The sequence below is a fragment of the Xenopus laevis genome, chromosome 1L (genome assembly GCF_017654675.1).
Source record: "Xenopus laevis strain J_2021 chromosome 1L, Xenopus_laevis_v10.1, whole genome shotgun sequence".
In the NCBI taxonomy this organism is placed as follows: domain Eukaryota; kingdom Metazoa; phylum Chordata; class Amphibia; order Anura; family Pipidae; genus Xenopus; species Xenopus laevis.
In genome coordinates this window covers 40362500-40390324 of record NC_054371.1, presented here as the reverse complement: position 1 = coordinate 40390324, position 27825 = coordinate 40362500, and the positions used below count along the sequence as shown (strand labels likewise).

Genomic DNA, 27825 nt, shown 5'->3' with positions numbered 1-27825 from the left:
AGTCCTTTATAAATAAATACAAAACCAAAATTCCTTTTTTATTCAAACATCCATACCTGTTATAAATGTATTTGTAAATCTCAGCTGTCCAATCATATATGGCCTGCACTTCATCTTTGCCTTAGGCATAAGCCCTATATATATATATATATATATATATATATATACAGTATATGTATATATACTACCTGCATTGAGAAGGCATTCAATTCCAAGGGGCAGTTAACTAACCGGTGAAAAGTCGCCAGCGACCTCCTCACACCTTTCGCTACACTTCGCTCAGACAATGCTAATTCACTAAAATGAGGAGTTTCATCCAGGGCGTCGAACGCACGCGACTTTTCGCTGGCGGTACTTCGGCAATGTGAGCATTTCAAAGCGAAGATACATTAGCGTTCATTTCTGACTAGTGAAAAGTTGCTAGAGAGCTTGCGTTTAGGTTAATTTTCATATGGCGGGAAATTTAAAGTTGTATGAGCAAATACTTTTTGGCGAAAGAAGTAACGTTCAGTAAAATCCAAATTTTAGTGAATTTGCGGAGTAACGTCCATTTGCGAAAGCGAATTGTTGCCTGGCGATAGAGTGCAAATGGCCGCTAGCACCTGTCTCTCTCACTAGCGAATTGGCGACTGCAATATATTGGCCGTATATTGGCGATGTCCCTGCGGGTGGCAACGTTGGCGTAAAGTCGCTAGTGTTAGCCACTTCGCCCTTTAGTAAATCGACCCCCAAGGGAGGTTGTTTGCTATTGCAGTGGTGCTGGAATACTAGGAATATTTTGAGGTGCGGGTAGAAAGCATGCACTTTGCATTAAAAAAAATATTTAAAAGAAACATATTCCTGTCAGTATTAAGGATGGGGTGTAAATTACTGTATGCAATGAACAGTCATTAAAATCATGACATTATAGGATTCATTTACTTATTCCCCTGCTGTAAGTGCAGGAGGACTAAGGGGCACAAAATTGCATTAAAGAATATCTGCTTTTTGCACCTCATGTTATTGCACAGGAAGTGTGGATGCAACGCGTGGTGTTTATACAAATGGCCTGTAGATGTCACTGTGCTCAAGAGTTATACTGTGCATACTTCCTGGACAGCTTAAAAAGTAATAGAGTTAGTTGTGTAATGGCTGCATGAGCCTGCTAATAAAGCACTGTTATACTCTACTCATCCTCGGCTACCAAACCATAACATATTGGCGACAAGATGTCTCTTCTACCTCTGCAGCAGCCTGCACCTTTTCTTCCAAACCCTGGTGAGCCTACCATACCTTTTAATGCTTGGATCCATATGTTTGAAAATTACATTATTGCTGCTGACCAAGGGGAGATTTCTGCTGCTAGAAAGTGTGCTTTACTTATTCACTGCCTGGGAACAGAGGGACAGAGTATATTCTATACATTACCTGATGAGACTTATGAAACTGCTCTTACTGCTAAAAAGAACTTTTATACTCTACTCCTCCTACTGTCATGGGAATTTTTTTTTTTTAAATGAATCAGTTAATAGTGCTACTCCAGCAGAATTCTGCACTGAAACCCATTTCTCAAAAGAGCAAACAGATTTTTTTATATTCAATTTTGAAATCTGACATGGGGCTAGACATTTTGTCAATTTCCCAGCTGCCCCTGGTCATGTGACTTGTGCTTGCACTTTAGGAGAGAAATGCTTTCTGGCAGGCTGCTGTTTTTCCTTCTCAATGTAACTGAATGTGTCTCAGTGGGACATGGGTTTTTACTGTTGAGTGCTGTTCTTAGATCTACCAGGCAGCTGTTATATTGTGTTAGGGAGCTGCTATCTGGTTACCTTCCCATTGTTCTTTTGTTTGGCTGGTGGGGGGGGGGAGAGAGAGGGGGGTGATATCACTCCAACTTGCAGTACAGCAGTAAAGAGTGATTGAAGTTTATCAGAGCACAAGTCACATGACTTGGGGCAGCTGGGAAATTGACAATATGTCTAGCCCGATGTCAGATTTCAAAATTGAATATAAAAAAAAATCTGTTTGCTCTTTTGAGAAATGGATTTCAGTGCAGAATTCTGCTGGAGCAGCACTATTAACTGATTCATTTTGAAAAAATTTTTTTTTCCCATGACAGTATCCCTTTAAGCATAATGTAGGTTTCATATTATCTGACTCCTAAATTATGGCAGCACCATTCTGAAAGGGAGCCTGGATCCAATATGTATATTTCCATATAGTTGTGTAGCAGTCATTGTTTTGATTGGTGGAATTTATAGAGACGGTTAGATGTAATAGGATTCAGAAGCATTAGAGAAAGCTGACAAAGCAATCTAAAAGAACAGATTATAACTGGCCTGGTGTAAGCATAATCCACTGTTAGTGCTATTACCATCAGCCAAGGTTATCTGCTTATCATATATCTCCCCAGTAAAACTAATTGCTCAGATATTTATTTCACATAATGTGCTGTATTTACATTAGACATTGCCGTCTGCATGGAACAACCTGGACATTTTGCTTGTATGTTTGCTCACTCAAAATATATATTTTTCTTATGAATTTCTTCTTAATAAGACACTGAGCTGTAAGCTCCATAATCATTACTTGTAACATACGCACATCTCCTGTACAATTAAGTCTCTATATGGGGCAATCCACGGACAGCATTTTTCCCTAACTTCAATTTAGGGCAAACAAAACAGAAATTATTCCAGTAATCACAATTGTTATATTTCTTTTATAATATCATTAATGCTTTACTGTTGTTTGGAGGAACTATTCACCCATGTTATTGCTATCCCTGCAGGAGGCCAGAAAGGTGAACAATGTCTTTGCTATGTTAATGTTCAAACACTCAAATTCTCATGCTGAAAGCCATATACATTTTCATTCATTCACATTGTTTTGGCCAGTGTATCACATTTCTGAAACCTAAAACACTAACTATCCATATATTCCAGCTATCACAAGGAAACCTTTCTCTATCAACCCACCTCATGTCCACTTATTACAAGTATAAAGCTGCTTCCCAGGTGAGTGGATAATGGTAACTGTCAGTGTAAGTTGCATCAAGCTCCAAATCCTGGATCAAATCCTGTGCAGCGTCAGGATAATTCTCTTTCAACACTTTAGATGAAAGCAATATTCATTATGCTGGGAAAAATGCATATTTTGGGGCTTTTCTTTTGTGAACAATAGCTATGTTTGGATTTTACTTGTCACTGATTTTGGATATGTGATTGATGGCTGCTGAATTTTGTTCTAAAGCATAAGGAATTCAAGAATCTCAGGTAAGGAGGTTGGAAGAGAAGCAAATGCTTTTAGTTTTTTTAGCTTTAAGGCAAATCTGTGTATTTGTAAGTATATGTGCGTGTGTATTTGTATGTACAGGTATGGAACCTGTTATCCAGAAAGCTCAGGACCTAGGGTTTTCCAGATAAGGGATGTCCATACTTTATGTCTACTAAGGAATCATTTAAACTTTAATAAAAACCAATAGGATTGTTTTGTATCCAGTAAGAATTAATTATATTATATTTTTTTTGCGAGCAAAGCCGTCGCTGGAGAATTTTCGGAGGTTAGTGAATTTGGCCTCCCCGTAATTCATAGCTTTCTGGATAACAGGTTTCCGGATAATGGATCCCATACCTGTATATCTGTGTGTTGTGTGCGTGTGTGTGTATGCTTGCTAGAAATTCAACATGTTTCAAATACCCAGAAACCAAAAGGTAGCCTTTAAGAAAAAGAAAATGTATTTACATATTTTAAGAAAGTCTACAGGTCATGGGAAAATGAAAGGCATCATAAAAAATAAAATAATGGCATGCAGTGTTTTCTCTCAACCCTCTTCACTTGTATCAGGAATGTAGTTTGGTTTAATCAATAGCTAATGATTTTTAGATAAGATGCAATTATCCTCTGTAGTCCATTGTTCTTTATTTAACATACCGTAATAACCTCTGTCTTATGTGAAGGCACAATTTATAAACTTGTGTTTAACTTATGTGGGTATGGATGGTAACTTTATTATGCAGGCGGCTATGGGAACCCTAGAGCTTCCACCTTGTTGGAGGTGGAAGTAGCTCCAGGTTTCCCCGGAGTCAATAGGCACAACTGCGTAAAATTCGGAGCAGGAGGCAAAAAGAAACGAGTGGTGCTGAAAGCAATTAAACAGAAGTGAAAGCAGCACATGTTGATGCTAATAACTTTAATGAAAGGAATTTTTTGGCCAACTTCTCAAGGCTTAAACTGCACTGTAAATGAACCCTTAGGTCTGGTGAAGCATTGGCGTATATACAATACAGCAGACCTGCTATAGGTAAACCCCCCCTCCCCAGCATTTCTCCTACCTCCCACTTTGTTGTCCACCGCAAACTAGTGGCAACAGGCAGGCGTGAGTAGGCAGTTGGGGACAGAAGAGGAGGGACAGTATGCACTGGGCCCTTGAAGCTTGTGGGGGGAACCAAACATTGTCAAGTTACCCCACTGTGGCACACCAAACTAAACTAAGACATGCACAGCAACAGCATCAAACTGCTCTAGCCATGCCACTATTATATATGCCTACTTTTTCAGTTGAAGTCCACACCGAATCCAGGGTTCGGCCAGGATTCGGCCTTTTTCAGCGGGATTTGGATTCGGCCAAATCCTTCTGCCCGGGCGAATTGAATCCAAATCCGAATTTGCATATGCAACTTATGGGCGGGGAGGGTAATCATGTGACTTCTTGTCACAAAACAAGGAAGTAAAAAATGTTTTCCCCTTCCCACCACTAATTTGCATATGCAAATTAGGATTTTGATTCGGTTTTCGGCCAAATCTTTCACGGAGGATTTGGGGGTTCAGCTGAATCCAAAATAGAGGATTCGGTGCATCCCTACTAGAAATACATACAAAATGCAAAAAATAGAGCCGCACCTCCAATTGTGTTAAAACGTCATCTTTTATTTTATTCCATTCAAAACATGGGACAGAAAAAACCATGTTACCTATTAAGGACCCAAGGTCTGAAACTGTTCCTGTTTTTCTGCCCTATGTTTGAATGGCCTGAAATAAAAGATGACGTTTTAACACAATTTTCACAGAGGAGGTGCGGCTCTATTTTTTGTATTATAAACTATAACATGGATATCAATATTAACACCCCGACAAGTCATCTTATCCTCTTCCTATATCCATAGCAGCCAATATACAGAGCAATTTGACCTGGCCATCATTTTTGTTACAAGCTCATTGGTGTGTTAAATACATAACTATGGATTTACTTTAAAATATCTGTAGTCTTTATTTAATAGAGGGTTATTTTATTAACTGTAGTAGTAATTCCTTGTAGTTTGTGTTATTAAAGTTAAGAAATATTTGCACACTACTTTCAACGACAATAATATCTATTCTTCTTCTATAATAATCTATTCAGCTTCCTCACATAATTTATACATTTGGAATCAGTATGACTCTAGTTCACACAGGGAATCAGCATAACTGGATTTAAGATGTATTATTATTTTTCATAAACTAATAATTGTTTTGGCACATTGCATTGTTTTGTATAGTATTGTCTGTTTTGCGTTTCATTAGGCACGGATTGTTTGAACCAGCGTTGTCCAAATCATATTCAAAACTTGCTTTGTAATCTTTACCAAACGAAAGACAATACTTTGCAAGAATCTTTTTAAAAGGACATAGTGTCCGTCTTCGATGTCTCTCTGGAGACTAGCCAGGTTATGGTGTCTTCAAGGCATGCAAAAGGCAGGTTTGTTGTATTAAGCTTATAGTCATTTTAAAAAAGGAGATTTGGTCAAAGTTTTCAAACTTCTCTGAAGCTACATATTTGAGTACACTTCAATAGTTAGAAAAGGCCCAACCACAAAGTTGTAAAAGGCCATACTCCAAAAACAACACATTTATTTTACTTCTGGTCCTCCTTTTCAAAGGGCTTCTCTCTGGAGTCAATTTCTAGCAAGAAACCCCAAGGAATAGTTTTTTAAATGTATTTTGAACTCCATCACTGGGCAGACATAGGACAAGCTTCAAGCAGTGAATGTCTCCCTTCCAGCTCAAGGGTTTATAAAAGTCATAAAAGTACAGTATAGCTCATTAGAAGGACAAGTGAGTTAATGGGAATGTCTACAACTCATAAGTCTACTCTACAAGAGTCATGACAAATTGGTGGGCAGTGAAGACAGGTCTATCTATAGAATGTGTCAACTTAACCAGAATCAAACAGTGAACAGGTACCACAGTCTCCCCCTTACAATGCATGAATCATGTAGGACATATCAACGTGCCACTGAGGACATGCATGAGCAGTAAGAAATGTAGAAAGGGACATGATATACAGGCAGCCATCAGAAAGTTTTTCAGAATGTCAAAACCAAGAAGTGAAGAGAGTTCCTTCTAATGGGAGAGTCAGTGATATATTTCCCCTCAAATTTCTGTATTAAAGGTTCAAGTAGAAGGATCTTTCATCTAGAAAGGAATTGTACCATCAGTTTTAACAAAGCAGAGGGAAAATAAATGCATGAATCATGTAGGGCAGTTAGGATAGTGGTAAAATAACAAACCAAAATGGACACAGGTAAAAGGTTAATCAAGAAGCTGTGCTGGGTGATATTCAAATTTCAAGTTATGGTACCTTGTATTTTGCCATATGAAGGCAAAATACATCTTCAAATGGTTCAAGGGACCTCTGCCATTGACTTCTACATGGCCTCGACAGGTTTTTACTACTACTACTGGAGTTTCAGATTCTAACCTTTTGCAGCATCGGGGCATAATAAATTTGAAATTCGACTAATCAAAATTTATTAATAACATTGTATATTTGAAACTCGAATGAATTTAAACGACTTGAAAACTCGAATCGAATTCAATTAGAATTATAAAAACTCAATTCGAATTTAAAAAAATTCAGTTCTTGTTTTTTTCTCTGAAAAAAGTTTGAATGTCAGGAAAGCTAAAAACATCACCAAATTGATCCCTGGAACTCTCCCATTGACTTATACAGTAATTCGGCAGATTTTAGTTGGCAAATAGTCTAAATCGAGTTCTTAAAGGGCCAGAGTATGATAAATCTCGAAATTCAAACTCGAATCGAGTTTGGATAATTCACAATTCGAATTTGAGAGTTTTGACCCCAAAAAATAGAAAATTCGAATCTTCACTTTGACCTTTGTTAAATCTGCCCTTAATAAATAACCCCCCTAGTATGCATTTCCTATTGCACTTTCTGCTTTTGATTACTGTGGTTTTCCATGTGTGTTATCTAAACTGTCTTAATTTATTTGCCATGGTCCTGTTTTTTTCCCAAAAACTAAGTTTGCCCCCTAAAACCTGGTAAGCCTTTTATTTCTTTAAGAATATTCAAGTTTTTCTAGGGTAGTTTCAGCAAAAACTCGAATATTTTGAGATTTATTATGCCCCTAAGCTGCAAAAAGTCAGATTTTTTGTTAATTTGAGTATTCGAGTTCCCCCCTGATTGCATTTAATCAAGTGTTTTCATAAATAAGCAAACAATCGAGTTGTGAGTTTATTCAAGGTAGAAAAAAACCTCACAAACTTGACCTTTGATAAATAACATCCTCATGCTTGTAGCACACGTGGTTTAAACACCATGGTGCTCTCATAGCGTTGATAACACCATGAACGTGGCACCACTTGTAAACAATGGGAATGCTGTGCCTATGGCAGATGCCAAGGGGTAATAGCTGTTTTCTGCATTCCAAAGCAGTACCTCCCTGTTATTAATGGCCTAACCTGGCCTACATTGACCACCACAATAGTCAGATCACCACATGTGCCATATCAGAGGTCAGTCTGGTATACCGTGAACATCATTAAAACATAATATAAACCTTTTACAACGGTGCATTTATATTTTGATTTGTAAGCGAGTTATTTAACCTTTATTAATCCCTGGGACTGCAACTGCCTTTGATAAATATTCATGAAATATTTTATAATTATTGTCCTTTTTCTCCCAGAACAAAACCCAAAATGGCTGGAATAGTTAATACTCACCATATATACGGCACAGTACCTAAGGTATCAATACAAGACATGGACGAAGTCCTGGAAAGGATGGAAAATGGTGAATGCAGGTATATACTTTATACTGGATTCATAGTAAACGTTATCAACCTAATATACAGTGTATAGGCTTTAATTTCAATGTATATTGAGGTATGAACCAATGAAATCCAGCCTCTACAATAACTGGAAAATCCTTATAATTTCACGATTTTACTCTCTTAATTATATAATGGATTTTATAAAGGTTAAAACTTTCCATCAGGCCATTAGTTCTCTTCTGGTGAAAAATACACTGATGGGTAAAAAATATAACAGAAAAAAAAAAAAACTTTAACCAGTCTGGCTCACAACAATGGTTTTCCTCTGTTGTATCATTAGTAATCTAATTTACTAAATCTAATTTTTTTGTGAATAAAGAAGGTTTATGAATATTGTGAGCCTATTTGTTATCCATAAATTAAAAAATAGACAAAATAAGTACAAAAACAATATCCTTCATATTACATCTTTACAAAGTATAGCATCAGTCATATAAAGATAATGTTAGAATAAGCAGGAGAACTAGGAGGAGTAAATCATTTAAAAAAAAAAAAAAAAAAAGAGATGGGGATGTAGGAATCAGAAATCGAAATTAAGGTGAGAAAAATGTGAAAGACTCTGAAAATTAAAAAGGGTTGAATAAAAAAACAGGGATGATATAATAAGAAAAGTGGCAAATAAACATATACATACTTTGGAAAAAAACATATAATTAAAAAAATAGAAATCCGAATTTTAGTAAATCATAGCTTTTTGCTGGTTAAATAAATGATAATGTTCATCTGTTTCCTACAGGTGACCTGTCACCCTAAGAAATTGTTCCATATCTTATTTTATCATTGTATTTTATCATTATTTTAGCATTGTATCATCCCCCAATTTCATGTATGCACCAGAAAGGGGGACGGACCTGATGCACATACCCATGCACAGACTACACAGTTATAGACAGTGAGTGGATAGTGGGGAATGGGATGAGGGCAGTGACATCAAGGAAGTTCAGAATGAAAAGTAATTGTTGTGCCTTGAGCATAGAGGCAGGGAAGGCAATATAAGACTGACAGCTGAGATTTTTTTCAAATGAGTTTATAACATATATGAATATTTTAATAAGAATATTGGAGTTTCATGCTTAATTTGAAAAGGCCTATTTTAAGACAGCTTTTTATATCTGGGTGAGAGGTTTCCCTTTAATCACATTATTTCCTAGCAGACCCTAGTTGCGTGTAAGCTCCCACCTGTGCTGGAATTGTATGGATATACTGTTTAGACCTATACCTTTTGTGTTAATTACAGACTTTTAGGTAAGACAGACAATATCCATTGTTCATCACAAAGCATGGAAAGTCCTAAATGTTACAGCATATATTCAAGCAAGAATCGTGTACATGCTGTTACAGCAACCCTTCATCGGTAAGTTGAACAAACAGTAATTGCTTACAAAGCAAATGCCTTTCCTAATTAAATGAAATGTAAAAGATAGTGGTGGCCATATAGAAGAGCAGCACAACACTAACGCTGCCTATGTCTTCTGTGTCTCTGGGTTTCTTTTAGCATACTGCGTCCTCTATTCAAGGTTAGAGCTGTAAGTAGTGCAGCAAAGAAGATTACTATAAACTACGCTTTTACATTACTTTCAGCAAGCTTTAAGCACATAAGAGAATGGAAATATTATTATTTTTAATTTATATAGTGTCAATATATTCCATAATGTACAGAAATTATACATAATTCACATCAGTCCCTGGCTCAGTGGAGCCAAGGTCCCTTTTACATTCACACATTTTAGTGCCAATTTAATAGTAATCCAGTTAACCTGCCTAGATGTTTTTTGGAATATGGGAGGCGAGAGGATTGCTTGGAGGAAACGCACTCAAGCATGGGGAAAACATACAAATTACGTTTGAAGGTAGTGCCCTGATTGTAATTGAACCCTAGACCTGCAAGGGAGCAGTGCTAACCATCGTACTACCATTATTTTCTGTGAAACCTTAACATTTCTTTTTATTTTACAGGGACCAACACCTTCTAGGGGCCAATGCAGATTGCAATACCAATAACAGTAATAATAAGGAAGAGTAAGTACATTTGGTTTCAATACCTGCAACATCCAATTTATTTTCGGTATGGGATCTGTTATACAGAATTCTAGGGTTTTCTGGATAATGGATCTTTATAGTCTACTAGAAAATCAATTAAACATTAAATAAACCCAATAGGCTGGATTTACTTACAGTAAGGATTAATTATATATTAGTTTAGATCAAGTATAAGGTACTTTTTTATTATTACAGAGAAAAAAATTTGGATAATTTGGATAAAATGGTGTCTATGGGAGACGGCCTTTCCATAATTAGGAGCTTTCTGGATAATGAGTTTCCGAATAATGGATCCTATACTTGTACTATAATTTATTTAAGGTAGAGTAGAAAGGTTTATACTACCCAAATTAACTATTAACTGTGTATCTATCTATCATCTATTTACTCAGGATATCTATCTATCTATCTATCTATCTATCATCTATCTACTCAGGATATCCATTTATGATCTGTCTGTCTGTCTATCTGTCTGTCTATCTGTCTATCTGTCTATCTGTCTATCTATCTATCTATCTATCTATCTATCTACTGTACTTTCTATCCTGGTGGATAGAAACCACTTCATTCTGTCACCATTTCTCTATTCAGTAAATAGGAAGGACACTATGCAGAACATGTTCCCTCAATCAGTGAATGGATAGGTACAAGAACTCATGCAAGCTCTGAGCAAAGTCAAACTCTGTTAAAAAAAAAAGTACAACATTTTACAATAACAGTACAATACCTCACTGTGTTCTCTTTCAGGGAGGAGAAAAAGAAAAAGAAAAAAGAAAAGAAAGAGTAAGTAAGATACTCATATAATCATCAAAATATTTCCAGTATAGATCGATTTACAGATTGTCTAGACTTTCAGATTCAAGCTCCACTTTATGGTCCAACATAATGCCTTGGCCCCCATGACATACAGTATAATGAGGTTATAAAAATATGAAAGTATAGCTTACAGGAATATCTAGGACACCTGTGAACCATTATATAAAACGCTCACCCTAACCCCCCTGATCCCCCCCAAACATTTTGGCCCAAGTAGGGGGTCAGCATCACAGTTAAGTAACAGATAGGATTCCTTTATCAATGTTTTTACATGCAGACAAGACACACCATGCATTATACATGTGGTGCTAAATACATACAGATGCGTGGTTTACATATTTCATTTGCCACTTCATGATCACATACCATTTTTGATTTCTATCCATTTTGTAAGAATTCACATAAAATTATTTTACTTTAAATTCTCTTACAGGAAGTCTGACCATAAAAAGGAAAAGAAAAAGGAGAAAGAGAAGAAAAAAGACAAAGAAAAGGGGGAGAAGGAAAACAAAGTTAAAGCAAAAGAGGAGAAAGAGAAGGAGAAAGCAAAAGAGAAAGCAGAAAAGGAGAAAGAGAAGGAGAAAGAAAAAGAAAAGAAGGAAGAGTAGGTTTTTTTCTTCTACATTGAATGTTTGTGGAATTATTAGTAAATAGTAAAAGAGAGATCTAAAAGGAGGATTCTCTAGTTGCATTATCATATACTACTTTACTGATACCTTTTATGCTGGTACAACACTGGCTGATTCTCAAACATTCTGTCCACAAGGCACGGGTTTGGCAGTTGTTGGTCATGTATGTATGCATGCATATTATTTATATGGCGCTACTTATATATGTGGGCCATTCTTTTATTATGGATGTTGCTGCTTTATTTCAGCCTATTTTCATGCTTCCCACGCATATCAAGCACAGTGATTATGGATTGAATTGATCCAATGTCAATGCAAATGGCTGCAACAGATCTATAAAAGTAATGCATGTAGCATGTTTTCCACATGACACAGCTACTACAAAACAGCACCATCTCAGTATACCTGTTGTATGCGTGGGGCATGAACTAACCGATGATGCAACCCCCCTGCTGCCCGTGTGTGTCATATGCATGTTAGAAAGCCCCAATGGGTGCAGGCTGCAATGGAGCTCTGTACTTGAGTATATGAAGTTCTAGGCTGATCTGCTCCTACTAGCTTTGTACTCTATGCTTTTGCACCCCTTAGTGTTCCTGCACTTATGGCAGGGGCAGTACTAAATGACCCCTACCCACTTTATGAGGAAAAGCTGCTTACTACCCTGAACCCTCAACTAATCCCCTAATAAAACTATACAGTTTGATTGTTATAACTTCAAAATCACCTATCCCGATTCTAAATGTATCTGAAGACATCTATTAAGATTTAAATAAGAGGTAAACCATGAAATACATTTGCACAATCAAATTAAATCTGGCCCATACTATAAAGTGTAATACACTAAGGGGGTTATTTATCAAGCTCCGATTATCCGAGCCTCAAATAATTTGTAGTTTTCAGAGCAAAAAAATCTGAATCAGAAACCCTGCATCTAAAAGCTCTTGAGGTGGTGTATAAGTCAATGGGGAAAGTCCCAGTGTCTGCGCTGATGTCCGTACTGATATCCGATGATTTCGGGGATTCTGAGCAAAAAACTCTGAAAACTCCTGAAAACAACATAGTTTTTGCGGAAAACTACGAACAATTAGGAGTTTTTAGGGAAAACTCCGAAGTTATCAGACTTTTGCCCGACCCTATTTTTTTGGGCTTTTTTCTTCATAAATAAGGTCCATTCGGGAATTCAGAGTTGCTTCGAGTTGGATATTACGGAGATAAATTCGGACCTTGATAAATAACCCCCTACATATTTGCATACATATGAATATGACATTTCAGAAAACATAATAGAATTATTTGCTTTCCACCAGAAAGAAAAAAGAAATATTTGTCATTGATCCTTCAGGAAATCTATATTACAACTGGCTCTTTTGTATAACAATGCCTGTCATGTACAACTGGACTATGATAATAGCAAGGTAAGGTATTATATTTTAAATAAAATGTTTTTAAATTTCCATTTGCCGGTGTAGAAATGGTGCAGACTGAAACCCAGAGGCCAAAGACAACAGCATATCCTGAATAATTTAGAATGGACATATTTGGGAGAAAAATCTAAAAACCTTCTTGAACTTCATAAGCAGATTTCCATGCAGCTGGCAAATGGAAGTTCAGTGAAGCTTGAGGTTTGGTTCAAATTAGATCGGACCTTATGTATAAATGACATAAATAAGACAAAGTACATAGAAAATGTTTAAGAATACATACAGCTAAATGTATATCTGTCAAATCACTGCATAATTGAGGAAATTCAATTTACAAGTTGAATTGCTAGTTACAACATATTGTAGGACTTTATATGATGACATTTTTTTTATTTAATTTGTTATGCATGGCATATTGCTATTAAAAGGGATCTATTGTGAAAATGAAAATTTAATATAAGCTTCATCTCACTGAAATAATTTTTAAATACACTGTACAATCAATCAAAAATTCTATACCGTTTAATAACTCATCAGTGTCTCACTCTTCACAACCTGACACTCTTCATGCTGAGGTTTGGGTCAGATTTTGATTGACATCTTTTAGGGGCAGTGGTGGATTAAGGACATGTGAGGCCCCTAGGCTACACTTTCCACAGGGCCCCCTTCTAGGACTGGACCTCATTTCGGCGTGGTTTTTTTTAAAAAAAGCCGACAGCCGTGTAAATATGCTAGCAGTTTCAAGCTTAGGCAATGGCACATGACGCTAGCGTATTTACGCGGCGAAACAAAAATAACAAAAATTATTTCACTGTCTGCAAAAATTATTTCACTGTCTACAGAAATTATTTCACTGTCATCGGTAACATCGAACTAGTCCCTGGATCAACTTGTACTATGAGCTATCTCCCATAACCCTGTATTCCCTCACTTGCTAAACACCATCCAACCTGTTCTTAAAGCTATCTAATGTATCAGCCTGTACAACTGATTCAGGGAGAGAATTCCACATCTTCACAGCTCTCACTGTAAAAAAACCCTTCTGAATATTTAGGAGGAACCTCTTTTCTTCTAATCGGAATGGGTGACCTTGTGTCAGCTGGAAAGACCTACTGGTAAATAAAGCATTAGAGAGATTATTATATGATCCCCTTATATATTTATACATAGTTATCATATCACCCCTTAAGCACCTCTTCTCCAGCATGAACAACCCCAATTTGGCCAGTCTTTCCTCATAGCTAAGATTTTCAATACCTTTTACCAGCTTAGTTGCCATTCTCTGTACCCTCTCTAATACAATAATGTCCTGTTTGAGTGATGGAGACAAAAACTGTACAGCATATTCTAGATGGGGCCTTACAAGTGCTCTATACAGTGGAAGAATGACCCCCTCCTCCCGTGACTCTATGCCCCTTTTAATACAGCTCAAGATCTTATTTGCCCTTGATGCTGCTGACTGGCATTGCTTGCTACAGCCAAGTTTATCATCTATAAGGATTCCAAGGTCCTTTTCCATAATGGATTTGCCTAGTGCAGTCCCATTAAGGGTATACGTGGCTTGGATATTTATACATCCCAGGTGCATGACTTTACATTTATCAACATTGAAATTTCTGTCTGCAGAAATTATTTCACTGTCTGCAGGCTACAAAAATTATTTAACTGTCTACAAGCTGCAATTTTTCTCTGGCTGCAGTGCAGGCTGACAGCAAAAATTATTTCACAGACTGTTTCAGGCGTAGGCTGGCTACAGCTGCTGCTGGGCCCAGGCAAGGTACCCTGCTGCTGGCTGACCCCTGTGAATGGCCCTGTGAATGCTACTTAATAGCTGGCCTCTCACTCTCAGTAGCCTGGCTGGCTTGATATATTTAAAAAATAGCAGAGTAGCAGGTACACAGCTGCTGCCTGGCTGGGAGTGAGACCCCAATGCTGATGATCCCAGTGGAGCCGCAAAGCCACTGGCCAGCTGTACTTGCTGTCTGATTCAGCCTTAAGTTGAGCCTTAAGTTTTTAATTTAAAAAAAAAAATTCTCTGCCCACTGACTGTTCTTGCACGCAAGAAACAGGCAGGAGATCGCAGGTGCGGGCAACTGGGCAAAATCAGAAGACTCAGCTAAGCTAACGCATTGGCAACTGGCAAGATCACGAAGTGTGTGCAAGCGCGTGCTCAACTCTCCCGGGTCTGTTTTCGGAGCACACCAGAGCGCCAATTCCAGCGAAGAGACGAAGACAGTCAGCCCAGCTAGAGAGATTGCACACAGACAATGCTGTGCATAGAAGATCTGCCTTCTCTAAATTGTCTCCAACTCCCAGGCAGTAAGCAGGGGGGGAGGGACTTGGCAGGTCACTCAGACTAGTGGACGTCGGACCCACGGGTCAGATAAAAATTTTTTTTTAATAAAAACAAATTGCAATGAAAAACCCATGGGCCCCTGACCACAAATGGGCCCCTAGGCTATAGCCGAGGTTAGCCTATGCGTTAATCCGCCCCTGTTTAGGGGGCTCCCTTTCTCAGCAGAATCACTCAAATAACCAACTCCAGCACAAACAAAAGACTCTGGCAAACACCCTGCACGCAGAGAAATAGGATTTCCATCAAAGCTGTTTTTTTAAAGGAAAACTACACCCCCCAAACAATGTAGGTCTCTATAAAAATGTATTGAATAAAACAACTCATATGTAAAACCCTGCTTCACGTAAATAAACCATTTTCATAATAATATACTTTTTAGTAGTATGTGCCATTGGGTAATCCTAAATAGAAAATCGCCATTTTAAAAAATAAGGGCCGCCCCTGGGATCAGTTTGGTAATATTCTTTAATATGATTATTTAATATGATATAAACTGTTAAGTAAGTATTCATTTTGGGGGTATAGTTTTCCTTTAAAGAGTAAGCACCTAGGTTAAGGGTGCAACCCTCCCAAAAGATGTATTAGACCTGACAATCAAAAACTGATTGCACCTACTGTATGAAGACAAATTAAAGAGAGACAGGTTGCTCAGAGGGGGAGAGTGAAGAGTAAATTGATTATTTCTTAAAAGATGCAGAATCTTTAATTGATTGCATTTAGAAAGTTTTTTATTTCAGCAAGATTATATTCAATTTTCATTTTTGCAATATATGCCCTTTAAGAGCCAACACCTTGATGTCATAATAAATGGCATAATGCAGGTCCCTTCTGTAGGTAGAAGGCTGTTTGAATGATACACCTAATTGTAGCTTAAAAGGTTATTGTCATGGGAAAAAAAAATTCAAAATGAATCTGTTAATAGTGCTGCTCCAGCAGAATTCTGCACTGAATATCTAGTATAGGTCAATCTAAAAACAACTGGATTTGCAGAGTAATCAATGAAGACGTTTCACTACTCATCCGAGCAGCTTCTTCAGTTCAACTGACTGGTGTGGGAAGTTTTCGGCATATAAACTCTTCCACTAATCCATTTACAATGGCACATTGTAACTCTTCAAAGAGGTGACATCTGAAGAAATTCACAGAGGTGTTGTTTCTGTGTAGTTGTGATAGGATTATCCAATGTGTCATGCAACTCCTAGAAACAGGTGTTACTTGTGAGAGTTGCATGAATGGATGTGTGAAGTGTTCTGAATCCGCTGGGGTACAGATGTTAGAACAGCATTGTATGTAGCAGACAGGTGGTGTTGAAGGCCCCCGCCTCTGTTCAGAGATGGTCTCTCCACCTTGACATGAATCGCCTCTTTCACGCCTCGTTCAAACCAGCGGTCTTCTTTATCCAATATTTGGACCTTGCTATCTTCAAAGGAGTGTCCCTTGTCTTTTAAGTATAGAAAGACAGCTGAGTTTTGCCCTGTAGAGTTCTCCCTCCTGTGCTGAGCCATTCGCTTGGAGAGCAGTTGTTTTGTCTCCCCAATGTATAGATCTGTGCACTCCTCGCTACACTGGACTCCGTATACCACATTGCTTTGTTTTTCTTTTGGTGTTTGATCCTTTGGGTGTACCAGTTTTTGTCTCAGTGTGTTGCTAGGTTTGAAAAACACAGGGACATGGTGTTTGTTGAAAATCCTCCTGAGTTTCTCTGACACTCCAGCTACATATGGGATGACTATGTTTCACCTACTATGTGTCTCCGGGCGGTTATTTCTATTGGTGTTCCTGTTGGGCTTGGTTGCTGCTGTTTTGACAAAGGCCCATTCTGGGTAGCCACATGCTTTCAAAGCTCCTCTGAGATGTTTTTGCTCTTTGTCTTTGGACTCTGTATCAGTTGCCACACATTCCGCCCGGTGGTGCAGGGTTCGAATGACACCCAGTTTGTGTTCCAGTGGATGGTGGGAATCAAACAACAGATATTGATCCGTATGAGTGGGTTTCCTGTATACTTCCGTCTTCAAGTTACCCCCCTCTTGGATACATATCAAACAGTCCAAATAAGCAAGTTTGTTCTCGTGGACATCTTCCCTTGTGAACGTACAATGCTGTTCTAACATCTGTACCCCGGCGGATTCAGAACACTTCACACATCCATTCATGCAACTCTCACAAGTAACACCTGTATCTAGGAATTGCATGACACATTGGATAATCCTATCACAGTAACTACACAGAAACAACACCTCTGTGAATTTCTTCAGATGTCACCTCTTTGAAGAGTTACAATGTGCCATTGTAAATGGATTAGTGGAAGAGTTTATATGCCGAAAATTTCCCACACCACTCAGTCGAACTGAAGAAACTGCTCGGATGAGTAGTGAAACGTCTTCATTGATTACTCAGCAAGTCCAGTTGTTTTTAGATTGACCTATACTAGATATACCATGACCTGGATGAATGAAAATCTTCATAGTCATCTGCACTGAATACATTTCTCAAAAGAGCAAACAGATTTTTTTATATTCAATTTTGAAATCTGACATAGGGCTAGATATATTGTCAATTTCCCAGCTGCCCCACGTCATGTGACTTGTGCTCTGATAAACTTCAATCACTCTTTACTGCTGTACTGCAAGTTGGAGTGATATCACTCCCTCCATTCCCCCCCCCAGCAGCCAAACAAAAGAACAATGGGAAGGTAACCAGATAGCAGCTCCCTAACACAAGATAACAGCTGCCTGGTAGATCTAAGAACAGCACTCAATAGTAAAAACCCATGTCCCACTGAGACACATTCAGTTACATTGAGAAGGAAAAACAGCAGCCTGCCAGAAAGCATTTCTCTCCTAAAGTGCAGGCACAAGTCACATGACCAGGGGCAACTGGGAAATAGACAAAATGTCTAGCCCCATGTCAGATTTCAAAATTGAATATAAATCTTTTTGCTCTTTTGAGAAATGGATTTCAGTGCAGAATTCTGCAGGAGTAGCACTATTAACTGATGCGTTTTGAAAAAAACATGTTTTCCGATGACAGGATCCCTTTAACAGCCTTGAAGGTTGGACACTTGCAATATTAGATTCCTTTTCATATACTGTCGGTTGCTTCTGTTCTAGCATATCTGAACCATGTTTTGTACTCAAATGTCCCACTCTGAAACTATTGATCTTGTATAAAATCTGTATATTTTTTACCTTGTACCAGCAACTAATTCTGTTGAAAACTATTTGAGCATTTGCAAGCCTTCTTATCAGATACTGACCAATGGTAATTTAGTAAATTATCACATCCTATATATGTATAAACATGTTAATATCTGGGAACACCACATTTGTAAAGGTGTATTCTACTCAATAAGGGCTTTGCTACATGGGCATTTTAAATTAACATCCACGCAAGGCATAGGATGTAAATTATCCATACCATGAAAATCCTCTATAACAATTCTATAACAATTTATGACAATTTTACACACAGAAAAATCTTTCTGTACCGAAGCCCTAAGGAACTGGAAAGTTATTTTCTTACTGTTACATTGAATAAACAAAGTGAAATATAGTTTAAAATAACTTTTTTCTACCTGCAGAGCCTGTTTTGATGAGCTTCAACAAGACTATCTGGAACTCTGGTTCTTTGTTGATTATATATCAGATGCGATTTACATTGCTGATATGTTTGCAAGGACAAGAACAGGTAAACAAAAGCACAGCAATTCTGACATCTTAATTACTCAAATTGACATTAATAACAAATGAGTGAAAGTTCAGTTCTAAGTCTGATGTGCAAAACTTTGTTTTTATATAAATACAGTATTTATTTATGTTATTACGTAGTAATTTGCCTGTTTTCCCGGCAATGAGATAAATGAAACACTCTCGCGGAGTCCTAAAGAATATTTAAGGACTTCATCAATCTTAATTTTAACACAATGCAAGTTTATGGATTTTGATTCTTGAAACTTCTTTTCTGTGATACTTCCATTCAATATAGAAGTGAAGTTCAAGAAAAATATCACACTTTCCAAATCTAATCCTTGGTATTATACCATCTGAACATACATTGTGTGACCGAAGGGACCCTACATACCTTCTGTATATGTCACAGATTTCAATGATAGAAACTGATTTCAGAATTAACTGAGAAGCAAAAATATAGAGAAATCCAAGTTGGCTTTTGTTATTACTTGCTATGTATTGTCATTGCGTTCAAGTGTAACAGTGTAATTTAGAAATAAAAACAACACCATAAAAATCATTACAGAATCCCTTTATGAAAAGAGGACAATGTATTTATTTGAAATTTCTTTGGCTATTCTGCTATAGAATTACTGCAGTGATAGATCCAATAACTATTGATCAATCTAAATTCTCATCAGATCATGTCCCTTTCAAATACAAGCCTAGTCAAAATAAAATAAAAACAAATTAAGTATTTTCACTTTTGTTTGCTTTGGATCAAAAACTTTTTGTTTTTGTAATTGAATTATGCCTTACATTTTTATATTTGACTTTCAGGTTACTTGGAGCAAGGTCTTCTGGTCAGAGATGAAGTTAAACTCCGAGACAAATACAAAAAGACCTCGCAGTTTAAGTTGGATGTTTTGTCTATTATACCAACAGATATATTGTATTTCCAGTTTGGATTAAACTACCCAGAGCTGAGGCTCAACAAACTACTAAGAATATCACGTATGTTTGAGTTTTTTCAAAGGACAGAAACAAGAACCAATTACCCTAACATATTCAGAATCTCCAATCTTATCATGTACATCGTGATTATTATTCACTGGAATGCATGTGTTTACTATTCCATTTCTAAGGCTATTGGATTTGGGGAAGACACATGGGTCTATCCCAATACAACAGATCCAGAGTATGGAAGACTGGCTAGAAAATATGTGTACAGTCTTTACTGGTCAACTCTGACACTGACCACTATTGGTGAAACACCACCACCTGTACAGGATTCTGAATTCTGGTTTGTTGTTGCCGATTTCCTGGTGGGAGTCTTGATTTTCGCTACCATTGTCGGTAATGTCGGTTCCATGATTTCAAATATGAATGCTGCCAGAGCCGAGTTCCAAGGGCGAATTGATGCTATTAAACAGTACATGCATTTTCGAAAAGTGAGCAAAGATTTAGAGAAAAGGGTAATCAAATGGTTCGACTACTTGTGGACAAACAAAAAAGCTGTTGATGAAAGAGAAGTGTTGAAATACCTACCCGACAAGCTAAGGGCTGAAATTGCTATCAATGTACACCTTGACACATTAAAAAAAGTTCGCATTTTTGCCGATTGCGAAGCTGGACTTTTGATTGAGTTGGTATTAAAACTGCAACCTCAAGTATACAGCCCAGGAGATTACATCTGTAGAAAAGGGGATATTGGAAGAGAAATGTACATTATAAAAGAAGGCAAACTTGCTGTAGTGGCTGATGATGGAATTACACAATTTGTGGTTTTGAGTGATGGTAGCTACTTTGGCGAGATCAGTATTCTCAACATCAAAGGAAGTAAAGCTGGTAACCGGCGAACGGCTAATATTAAGAGTATAGGGTATTCTGATCTTTTTTGTCTGTCTAAAGATGACCTTATGGAAGCCCTCACGGAATATCCAGATGCTAAAGCCATGCTGGAGGAAAAGGGAAGGCAGATTCTGATGAAAGATGGTCTACTTGACTTAGACATAGCAAACTCAGGGGCTGATCCAAAGGATATAGAAGAGAAGGTCATTCACATGGAAGGCTTAGTGGAAAACCTACAGACAAAATTTGCTAGACTTTTAGCTGAGTATGATTCAGCACAACAAAAACTTAAACAGCGAGTCTCCAAAATTGAAAAAATAATAAAGCCAGAGACTGAAGCTGTAGAAACAGCAATGGAAGAAACCAAAGATGAAGCTGAAGCACCACCACCCTCAAAAGAATAAATTCATTTAAAATTGCAAAACTAACTTGTATCATAGGACTCTTTTGTATTAAATAACAGGAATGACCAACACTTGTATCTATATACAGTATCCTTTTCTTTCTTTGTCAAATATTCAAGAATAAGTACTATGAGACTGGTCAAGGATGCTGCAGTCATAAAGTGTAATAAAGTGTTCATCTACAAAAATTGATTTTATTAACATTTCCTTTAATCCAAAATGTGAGATATTAAGATACATAAAGCATATATTCTCAGTTTTATGTTTATTGACTAGATCAAGAGAGTATTGTAGATTTTTATAATAACAGCCAGTATTATACTGACCGGCCAGAGCACCACAATATCTCCTCATAGGCCCACTGTAGGATAATTACCATGAACAATTACTGCTTTACACCACAGAGGCATGTAGCACATACCATTTAGTATATTTTTCATCTAAGGTCTGTGATATCAGGTCTCAGATTTCACATTCTCTGGTGGGCCCTTGGAGGTCCAGCTTAAAGCTGGCCATAGACTCAAAGATCTGATCGTACGAATCAACGTACGATCGGACTTTCCCATCTCCCGACCCTCCACTAACCATTCAGATCAAAGTCTTTACCATTCCGATCAAATAAGAACAGATCACCCAATGTTCTGCCCCTGACAGCAATCGTACGATACTTATGTCTGACAACACTAGTGACAGTCTCCCACTGAAAATCGTACGATCGGCAATACACGCAGAGATATTATCGGCAGGCGACAGAAATTTTCTAACCTGTCCGATCGACCAAACGACCGATCTCCGACGGACGAAAAATGTCGGGACTATGGCCAGCTTAACACTGATTGTAGTGCACACAGATGTTTTATCAACAGAAAGGATTGTATAATATGTAAAAAAAATAATCTTAAAAAGCTACTTATAGTACAATCTGCATTTTAGATTTTATTTAATATATGTGATACACTTTATACATAACTAAAGCAAATCATTTAATAATGAGCAATCTATACTGTGTTTCAATTTAAAAAAATGTGTTATTGATCAATCAATAAAAAAGGAGTGATTAAAGTAAAAGTTGGATTTTGTTTACCTGGTTTGTGCTCCTGATTTGGATTAAGTCATTTAATAGTTGTAGCCTCTTCTTGTTTTGTTTAGAGTCACTGGATGCATGACTTTTGGCGCAAACCTTTTACTGGTCTTCGTCAGGAAGGAACCGGTTGTGGACAGCATTCTACTTAATTACCTCAATAAACCTAAATTACCTATATTTAAACTGGGCCTTTTAAAAAGGAAGCCACCATTAACTTGTTCCTCAGTTCTGTAGACAGTAGAAAAGAAGTAGTTTTCATCAACCAATTTATCACACTCAACAACCAATGGTTTCACACCCTCGTGATTTAATTTTTTTTATAACATTTGTAAAAAGTGTTATTTTTTTCCAATTCTTAAAAAGCTTAAAGACATAAATCATACATTTGGCTATAGCAAGCAATGTCAGCCAACAGCTGCAAGGGCAAACGAGGTTTTGACCTGTATTAAAAGGGACACCGATTTGTGGAAGGAGGGGGTTATTTATCCACTTTACAGAGAGCTAGTAAAGCTCTAGCTAGAATATGCTGTGTAGTTTTGGTCTCCAGCGCTTAAACAAGATTTTATTAAATTGGAGAGGGCCCAGCGAAGGGTATGTAAAGTATCTTTTATGATGAAAGACTGGCCAAGTTAGGCATGTCTACGCTGGCGAGGAGGTGCTTAAGGGGGATATATATATATATATATATATATATATAAAGTCCAGAAAGTACCTGCACTCTATCCCTTCAGGTTTGTGGCGGGTGCTGGGTCAAAGTTATGACATATAATCTTCAAAAATGGATCCGCACTCCAAACAATTCAATCAAAGTAATTTTTATTGAATTATCACTCACGTGTCCAACGTTTCGGCCCACATTAGGGCCTTTATCAAGGATAGGTGCAAGTGGTTATGTGGGTACTTAAATATAAAAAAAGTGGGCGTACAGATGACATCATTACCAATTAATGCAAATGAGCAATTGTGGTTATATATTCAATTGAAGATTACTTGTGTTTTAAAACCGTGCCACAAGATGTCGCTATTTTCACGTTTTTCTTTTTGTGTGCTATGCAATTAATACAGTGTAACATTATGTTCAAACAGTTATTCCAAACTCCTATAATCATAAGTGTATTATTGCACATAAAGAAAATAAAGAAAAATAAAGTGTCTTCCTTAAATTGCAGATTAAAAACTCTTTACTTTGTCCCAGTGCAGCAGAACTACAATCAACATCTAAAAGGAAAAGAAACCGTAACAATGTTACATACAATGTTGCTTATCTCTAATAAATTTTGTTGCGAATTTACAGTTACATTTGTCTTGTGTAGTTATTTTGTTTGCTGCTGTGGAACAGGGGAGATAATTTTACTTAGGTCAGGAAGCAATCCAGAATTAACTGCCCATTTAGACCCTTTGGCGTCACGCAATCCAACTCATGGATCCAAAAGGCCTCTTTCCTTAAAAGTGCATTATCACAATCTCCTCCTCTAGATTTTCTTAAAATTTGTTCGATGGGTCCAACAGCTGGCACCAACGCCTGCAGAAATCCGGGTTGTTTCGTCCCAGGGTAGGTGTATTATTGATCCTAAACAGTCTAGGCACCTTATCCCTGTAGTAGTCAGATAGGGAAATGCCGTGTAGGTGAAGTTCAATCTCTTTCTATTTGAGGTGCAGCAACTCGTGGTATGCTTCTTTAGGCCCACATGATGCTGGTGTCGAGGCAGTATGAGAATTGGTCACTAATAATTTGATGTATAAAGGGCCTCCAATTGAGTTTTTGCTTGCACTAATACAATTTGTCTTGTACAAAAACTACTTTAAATTTGAAAACAATTTTTACATACAGAGTACTGGGATGGCAATGGTATCCAAAGTGGCCCCAGCGTACGCAAATGCGTATATGTATAAATTTGAGAAGGATAATATACTGAGCCATCCCCTATACAGACAATTTGGGGCTTTCTATAGAAGATATATCGACGATTTGTTCTTTGTATGGCTGGGTCCTCTAGTAGACCTAGAAACAATGGTGGAGCAATTGAATAATTTGGAGAGCCCAGTAAAATTCACTATGCAATATGACCCACAGCGTATGCATTTTTTGGATGTAGAAGTATATAAAGATGGGGGTACCCTGCAAACGTGCATTTACACCAAACCCACGGATAGGAACACCTTGATGCATTATCACAGCAATCACCCTAGACATTTGGTGAACTCTCTCCCAAAATCGCAAATGCTTAGAGTTGTGCGAATTGATAGCGTCCAAGAAAAAAGAGAAAGGGATTTGATGGATATGCAAGGCAAGTTTCAAGAGAGAGGCTATCCAAAGAAATTACTGATAGACACTAGGAATTGGGCACTTTCACTTAATCGCACAGAAATTATGAGAGAACAGTCCAAAAAGAATCGACAAGAGAAAATCGACAAAAAAGATCTTTATTATGTCAGTCAGTATGATGTAAATAGTTTATCTGTTAAAAAACGTGTGATGAAACATTGGCGCATAGTAACTTCGTATGAAGTTATTGCCAGGAATTTGCAGACAAAACCTAAATTTAGTTATAAAAGGGGCAGTAATCTGAAGGAGATCCTAGTCCCTCAGATCCAATGGACAAATATCAAAGTTTAAAAAAAAACACACTTCTTATCAGAAAGACCAGGGGTATACAAATGTGCGGGATGCGTGACGTGTGGAACCCTAATACAGGGCCAACACTTCACGCATCCACACACAGGTAAAAGATACACCATACGACAAAGGATGACATGTAATTCCTCGATGGTAATATACATAATTAAATGTCCCTGTGGGCTTGTATATTGCGGCAAAACTGTCAGACAGCTGAAGGAACGTATTGCTATGCACAGGGCAAGCATACGAGCGGCCCTAGATCCCGATAGGATGGAGAAATTGAAAAATAAGAAACAGGACATCTCCCAACAACCAGTGGCGAAACACTGGGTTGAGGCAGGGCACAGTGCTGCAACGTTTCAATGCATGCCCATCGAACAAATTTTAAGAAAATCTAGAGGAGGAGATTGTGATAATGCACTTTTAAGGAAAGAGGCATTTTGGATCCATGAGTTGGACTGCGTGACACCAAAGGGTTAATTCTGGATTGCTTCCTGACCTAAGTAAAATTATCTCCCATGTTCCACAGCAGCAAACAAAATAACTACACAAGACAAATGTAACTGTAAATTCGCAACAAAATTTATTAGAGATAAGCAACATTGTATGTAACATTGTTACAGTTTCTTTTCCTTTTAGATGTCGATTGTAGTTCTGCTGCACTGGGACAAAGTAAACAGACTATCAAGAGTTTTTAAAATAAAGAAGATAGATAGCACCATCCATTGAAAGAGATTTAGTCCAAAATGGTGGTGTGCAAGGTCAAATATGGTATATGATTAACCAGAAAAGGAGAAAGAAAAAGTATGACCCATAGTTTTGCACCTTCCCACTCTTTTAATCTGAGGTCCCAATGACAGGAAAATAAATAAAACCTAACTTTTATTATTAACCTCTAAAATGTATACCAAACGAAAGAAACATATAGACAAATACAAGATTCCTCTGCACTCAACCCATTATCAATATATTTAAGACAGAGACATTTTGTGCATACTGCTACTGAAAAATGCCTTACCCTTTAAACAAAACAGGGATTGTTTGTCCATACATTGCAATATATTTAAGCTGGCCAACTACGTCAAAGTCATCCCATATCTGGCCAGTCCTATGCTCAATTTTCATCTGATTCATTAAGAATTCTATTGCTTCATTATACATTTTATAAAAGGGACGAATACGTTTTACCTGCAACTTACTAGCTGCTTTCAAAGTAAAACTCCCAAACTTGGCTGCCCTTTTATTAGACACCAGTGGGATCACCTGACTATAGTTGGAGGGGGTGGGAGCTACAACATGGAGCTGGTCACTGCTCCTGTAGAACTATAACAAACAAGGGAAAGTTGTGCTCACCACTAGTTTTTAAAATCATTAGGCAGGGGTGCAATGAGGGTGTGACCACAAAATACATATAGACAAATACAAGAAACATATATTACATAAAAACAAGGTTAGGTGCGGAAGCTGGATAGACACGGTGGGAGGCCTCTTGGGTATTTGGAGATTTGATGTCCGAATTTACTCAACATATAGCCACTTGGTTTCGCTATATTGATGACTTAGTCTTCCTATGGACTGGTAGCCGTGAATGTCTAGATAAATTCTTGCTGACACTGAATAATAATGATCTGAACATCAGATTGACTCACACAATCAGTGATTATAAAATGGATTTTCTAGACGTCACATTAATCTTGGATAATGATGGTACAATATCCACAGATTTATATCGTAAATCTACTGCCAAGTAATACTTTGTATTAATTGCACAGCACACAAAAAGAAAAATGTGAAAATAGCGACATCTTGTGGCACGGTTTTAAAACACAAGTAATCTTCAATTGAATATATAACCACAATTGCTCATTTGCATTAATTGGTAATGATGTCATCTGTACGCCCACTTTTTTTGTATTTAAGTACCCACATAACCACTTGCACTTATATATATATATATATATATATATAGTATGTCAGCCAAAGAACCGCACCAACCAGGACTTGGTATAGAGTTTCAAAGTACAAAATATATATTTATTTTAATAAATTTTGTACTTTGAAACTCTATACCAAGTCCTGGTTGGTGCGGTTCTTTGGCTGACATACAATGTAATTTATTTTTGAACCAGCACACGGGCATTTGATTTTTTTTATATATATATATATATATATATATATAGACGCTTTGCAGCTAGTGCACACGGAAAAAAAATCAAATGCCCGTGTGCTGGTTCAAAAATAAATTACATTGTATGTCAGCCAAAGAACCGCACCAACCAGGACTTGGTATAGAGTTTCAAAGTACAAAATTTATTAAAATAAATATAAATTTTGTACTTTGAAACTCTATACCAAGTCCTGGTTGGTGCGGTTCTTTGGCTGACATACAATATATATATATATATATATATATATATATATATATATATATATATATATATATATATATATATATATATATATATATATATATATATGTGCCAGCATAGGAAATAAGCAGTGAGCAAGGATTGCGGCACTCACAGGGTTTTAGTGAAAAAACAAAAAAATGTTTTATTATTAAGCCTCAAAGTTTCAATCCCCCACAGGGATCTTCATCAGGAGCAAAAACAAACAAACAAACAGATGTTTGACTGATTACAGCAAACTGAGCATGCTCGAGCCCTAGCGGTTTAAGATGAAAACAGGAAGTCTAATACAGAAGTCCATGTGTACACAACAGAAGGAAAGAAATGTGTTTTCTTTTAACAGAGGACTTTAGAGCAGCATTACTTTGAGGGTTTACTGGTGTATTTATATAGACATTTATGATAAAGCTTACTTAGTTTTAGCCTTTCCTTCTC

At 37.2% G+C, this 27825-nt stretch overlaps 1 protein-coding gene across 1 annotated transcript; it reads left to right on the top strand.

Moving 5' to 3' along the window:
- Positions 1-2915: 2915 nt before the first annotated feature.
- cnga1.L (cyclic nucleotide gated channel alpha 1 L homeolog) lies at positions 2916-21338 on the top strand. Its single transcript, XM_018229636.2, has 9 exons — positions 2916-2996; positions 7947-8063; positions 9331-9447; positions 10050-10112; positions 10881-10916; positions 11383-11553; positions 12886-12993; positions 18936-19042; positions 19864-21338. The coding sequence occupies exons 2-9, from the start codon at positions 7960-7962 to the stop codon at positions 21276-21278; spliced, it is 2121 nt and encodes a 706-aa protein (XP_018085125.1). The 5' UTR covers positions 2916-2996; positions 7947-7959; the 3' UTR covers positions 21279-21338.
- The last annotated feature ends 6487 nt before the right edge of the window (positions 21339-27825 follow it).

Coding starts and splice junctions, on each gene's coding strand:
- cnga1.L (XM_018229636.2), top strand. CDS start 7,960: ATGGCTGGAATAGTTAATACTCACCATATATACGGCACAGTACCTAAG. Junction 8,064..9,330: donor ATGGAAAATGGTGAATGCAG/GTATATACTTTA, acceptor TGTTAATTACAG/ACTTTTAGGTAAGACAGACA. Junction 19,043..19,863: donor GTTTGCAAGGACAAGAACAG/GTAAACAAAAGC, acceptor TTTGACTTTCAG/GTTACTTGGAGCAAGGTCTT.